The 4501-nt window shown below is 50.4% G+C and overlaps 1 protein-coding gene across 1 annotated transcript; it reads right to left on the bottom strand.

The window, feature by feature from the left end:
* Positions 1-225: 225 nt before the first annotated feature.
* Positions 226-3851, bottom strand: LOC144249561 (ral guanine nucleotide dissociation stimulator-like). Its single transcript, XM_077791674.1, has 4 exons — positions 3789-3851; positions 3506-3622; positions 2417-2531; positions 226-499 (listed from the first exon to the last, which is right to left on the bottom strand). Exons 1-4 carry the CDS (start codon positions 3846-3848, stop codon positions 294-296), a joined length of 498 nt encoding a protein of 165 aa, XP_077647800.1. The 5' UTR covers positions 3849-3851; the 3' UTR covers positions 226-293.
* Between the last annotated feature and the right edge of the window lie 650 nt (positions 3852-4501).

The raw sequence follows: 4501 nt of genomic DNA, 5'->3' as shown, positions 1-4501 counted from the left end.
ATGCCATCTGCCAAACTCCTAAAAACCAAAGTTCTTGCTGATAGAATGAAACATTCCTTCCTGTTGGTTTGGATGTGTCCTTTAGGAATCACTGCTACATTTAGTATACTCAAATCATCACAGTAGATCAGGTAACAAAAACATATATATTTTAAAATAATAATATATTAATGGAAACAACAAATACAGGATAGAGTAACAACTGTGTTACTAAACAAGGTCAAGGACAATGGCAAACTATAGATTCAAACTTTGAAGAAAATAGTAATCAATGTAAATATTCCTGGGCTGCCTCAGCCCCGCCCAGGCACACAGCAGCAGAATGGTTTTGCAAGCATCCTCAGGAGGGCTGGAGCCTTCTTTCCAGGACGAGAGGGAGGTTGAGGCTGGATCCACCCATCATTCTTTTGGGAGAGGCTCCTTTTCCTCAGCACAAAGTTGGATTTTTTGTGAGGATTCTTGGCATAAAATACGTTGGCCTCTGCTGGAATCCTCAGCTCTGGGGAGAGAGGGGTGTACAAAAAGAAGGTGGCACTCAGGAGGTGCTCCCTAGGACACGCCAACATCTGAGAGCCTGTGCCAGAAAAGGCCAGAGCCACACACCTGAGAGCTCTCCAATTCAGCACCAATACCAACAAAGACAGCCTCCACAGTCCTCCCTGAGGAAGAACTAGGCAGAGCACTTCAACAGACCTAATGTCTGTTCCTACCAAAGGCTTTGGACTCCAGAATATCTCAGGTCCTCTTGCATCTGCCAAAGCACACCACTAGGGTTGGCATCTGAAATCTCCCACAAAAGGCTCCTGTGCCGAAGATTCAGTCCCCACGTGAGCCATCTTCATAGGTGGGTTTGGAGGGAAGCATTGGATGGTGAGTGCTCTGATGTCAACATGAAATTCTCATTCAAGATGAATACACTACTGGGGGGTGGGAGGGACTGGAAGAAAGGTTGAGCATGGTTGGAGGAAGACCTAAACAGGGTTGTGCCCTGGGCAACAGTACCTTGTTCCTGTTGGCTCCACTGAATCCTCATTCTCCAAGTAGAGGTCCTCCCTCTCCATCTTTCTCTCTCTCCCTCTCTGCCAGCCTCGTTCTCTCTCTCCCAGTCTATGCCTTTGTGGCAAGGGCTGAGGAGCTCTCCACTGCCACACACTAGAGCTTTATGGACAGCCTCAGTGCACAACCAAAGAGAAAGCTATGAAACCCAGAGAAAAGGCCTAGGATTCCTCCTCTGAGTTATTTTCCTCAAGTATGGCCACAGTGAGGACAGGCTGACCAGCACGGATACCACGTTAGAGCCATGCTTCTGCGTTGGTGGAGCCCGCCTCCATGTGAACCAGGCTTCTGAGAATGGAGGCCACATTCCAAATACTGCCCTACTGAGAACAATGGTTCCAAAGACCAGCAAAGGGACTGCTTCCCTCCAACATGGTGTATGGCCCAGTGGTGCCATGACCCCGAGTGGGGGAATACAACAGCCGCTTCTCCTTCCTCTGAACATGTGTTTCCTGTCGCCCTCCTCTAACCTAGAGCCTGTTCTCCATCCCTTCTGGGTTGGATGTGGAGATCTCTGCTATGAATTTCTTAGGCTACCAAGGCCCCAGGCAGACTTCCTCTTCCATAGACTCTACTAACCTAACAGTAGGTTAAGATAGGAGACAAGTGATCCTAGAACTCATAGGGATGGTGGTCTTCAGGGTACATAGGCTGGGATAATGGCTGCTGTGGTGTTTGGCTCACAAAAACCAACCAACCAACCAACAAAAAAGCGCTGGCATTATTATCAGATGAGCTCTGTGGCTAAGTGCTCAGGAAGCCCTCATCTGACTTTAGTTAGGGATCACAACCTGGCTATTGTGATCACTCCTTGCCTAGTGGACTCAGGTGCGTAAGACCATGGAATTTATGCAAAAACAGATGATTCAGGCTGTCTCCCAGGCTGTGTTTTCTTCCCAATTTCATCCTGTTACTGCTTGCTAGAATCCTGGCAATGCTCTGCCCAGGCAGTGGTTTTTTGGTCACACAGAAGGCTTTCAATAGTACTGCTTCAGTCCACAAAATGCCAGTTCCCTCTTTAGCCCATGCATTCCCATGTTCCTTTGAAACCACTCCTATCCCAGACCATGAAAACATACTGCTCCTGGAGAGAGGCTTTCCTCCTCACTCCTCAAAGATGTCAGCTTTGGATGCCTGTTCATGTCCAGGGGAGGGCACCTGGTGGGGAGCCGCAATATCCACTGGGGTATACTATTGGACCTCAAGACCTTCCACCAGCAGAAGTGCAGTTGGCTTTGTGCACGAACCCAACACACCTGTTGGAGTGTTCTTGGGGGTCAGAGACTACTCTTTGTTGCTAAGAGTTGACCTGAGTCCACATCCTGACCCTTGCTCTCTGCTATCTGATTGTCTCACTTACTCTGACGGCGAGAGATGATTTGGCCCAGCTCATAATCCTCTGGATTCTCCTCAGTAAGGAAGTGTAGGTCCAGGGCGCTGCGGATGACAACAGGAGCCCTATCCTGGCAGGTCACCTGGAGCAGCATGGGAGACAGGCCTTCAGGAAATGGGCCTTGAAGTGACTACTCAAGGACAGTGGGCAGGGGCATTCTGGAGGCACCTCCGCTCTAAATACAAGTGCAACACCCATGACCCTACTACCTGAGGCTGACCTCCTGCTCATCGTGTGGGCTCTTCCCACAGGCTACTAGCCCAATCCTTGTACATAGGACTTCCTGGGCCTGCCATTGCTCTTTGTGGAGCTGCACTCCTCTCGGAGTGAAAGGACCCCACTACCTGCATACAGATGCAATCTCATCCCACAAGTTGGGAGGAATGGGACAATAGCCTCCAAGATCCCAGGTATGCCCGAGGATGCAGGCGGCATTGGGAATGGCCTAGGCACAAAACCTAGAGGCTTTGGTCTGGATTGCCAGGGCCAAAAACAGACCCAGGAACATGACCACACACAGGAGTGCTGAAAGATAGCCACGAGAGCTCCTGGCCTCCAGAGGCTCAGTGCTGGCTGGGATGTAGGAGGGCACCTCATCCGGCAAGGGTGGTCATTGGGTTACCTGGACATTTAGTGTGCTTGCTCCACATCCATATCGACTCTGCAGAGAGACTCTCTCAGCTCCTTGTTCAAGGAACACGGAGAACCTCACACTGCTGTCCTCCTCCATAGACGTCAGCATCCCATACAAGGGAACCTGCAACCTAGTTCCTGTCCTATTCTCATCTGTCACCCATACCTGTCCCTGCCCTTCTGGACTGCATGCTGCCACCTGACACACAGACTCCCTCAGACATGGCAGTGGACAAGCTGCTGCACTCGCTCATCTCAGCTCCAGCCCTTCACACTGACCTCTCCCTTCTTGATTCCCATCTATCCTCCTGATCATCCAGAAGCTCCAAATTCAAGAGGGCATGAGTAGTCCATGGTATTGGACCAGTGTCTGCTCCCCACCCAGGTGTAAGCACCACGGGACACCCCTGCTCCCAGGCTTACCAGAACACTCTTGGCCATCTCTGGACTTTGTGTTTCTAAGTGGACACGAATTAAGCAGGTGTCTCCCACCTGCTTGTGGGAAAGCGGCCTGGAGGACTTGCAGGTTGATTCTGAGAACTGTGGGGGATGGAACATCAGCAAACCCAGAAACAGAAAGCCACCCCAGACTGTCAGTTGGCTCTATGGGCTTCCAGCAAATATGTCCAGGTGCTGAGGCTTCTTATTTCCTCAGGTCGGAGTGGAATGGCAGCACATGCACAGCTTGAATAAGGTAGGTGTTTACCTCCTTTCCCTTGACCTGGGGGCGTTTCCTCACGATGAAATATTGTACTCCCAGATTCATGGACAGACACACGAGTGAGTGGTCAGAGACCTTGATTTCTGCAGAGCGAAGTGGAGAGAATTGTTAGGTGGCACTCAAGGATTATGCCACAAAACACCCACAACCCCTGAGAGTCTCCGCCAGGCCCATCACACTTTGGTATTTTGGGGCCAAGGCCCACTTTCTCTTGGCTGTCAGTTATCCTGAGCCCACTGTGGATCATGTCTCCCCACTGTCTGATTGTCCTACTTACTCTCATCCTCAGACATCATATACAGCAGCTCAAAGTTGTCCACATCCTCATGCTGCAACAAATTTTGGTCCAAGGCCCTGCGGATGAGGCTTGTCACCGTCTCCTGAAAGGTCACCTGGATCAGGGTGGGACAAATGTCATCAGAGAATGGCTTTTAGAAGAGCTACCCAGAAGACTGTGGTCAAACATTCAGGAGAAATCTCAGCTACATATACAAGGGCACAATCTTGTTATCCTGCTACCTGAGTGTGTCCTCCATATACCACCTGGGTTCTTGCAATGTGCTACTAGAACAATCCTGGTACAAATATCTGCCTGTACCTGCCATCTCCCCTCCCCCTGGGGAGCCACATTCCACTCATGTCAAAGGACCAAACTGCCTATGCACAGACACACTCTCATCTCACTGAGATGAGAGCAA

This window comes from Urocitellus parryii, chromosome 12, assembly GCF_045843805.1.
Source record: "Urocitellus parryii isolate mUroPar1 chromosome 12, mUroPar1.hap1, whole genome shotgun sequence".
Classification (NCBI taxonomy): Eukaryota; Metazoa; Chordata; class Mammalia; order Rodentia; family Sciuridae; genus Urocitellus; species Urocitellus parryii.
The sequence above is the reverse complement of the archived record's forward strand: the minus strand, read 5'-3'. Positions and strand labels throughout refer to the sequence as shown.

Excerpts from the sequence above, each read along its gene's own strand:
- LOC144249561 (XM_077791674.1), bottom strand. The coding sequence starts at position 3,848 with ATGAATCTGGGAGTACAATATTTCATCGTGAGGAAACGCCCCCAGGTC. Across the intron at positions 3,623-3,788 it reads CCCAGGTCAAGGGAAAGGAG|TTCTCAGAATCAACCTGCAA; the intron begins GTAAACACCTAC and ends CATCCCCCACAG. Across the intron at positions 500-2,416 it reads AATCATCTCTCGCCGTCAGA|AGCTGAGGATTCCAGCAGAG; the intron begins GTAAGTGAGACA and ends CTCTCTCCCCAG.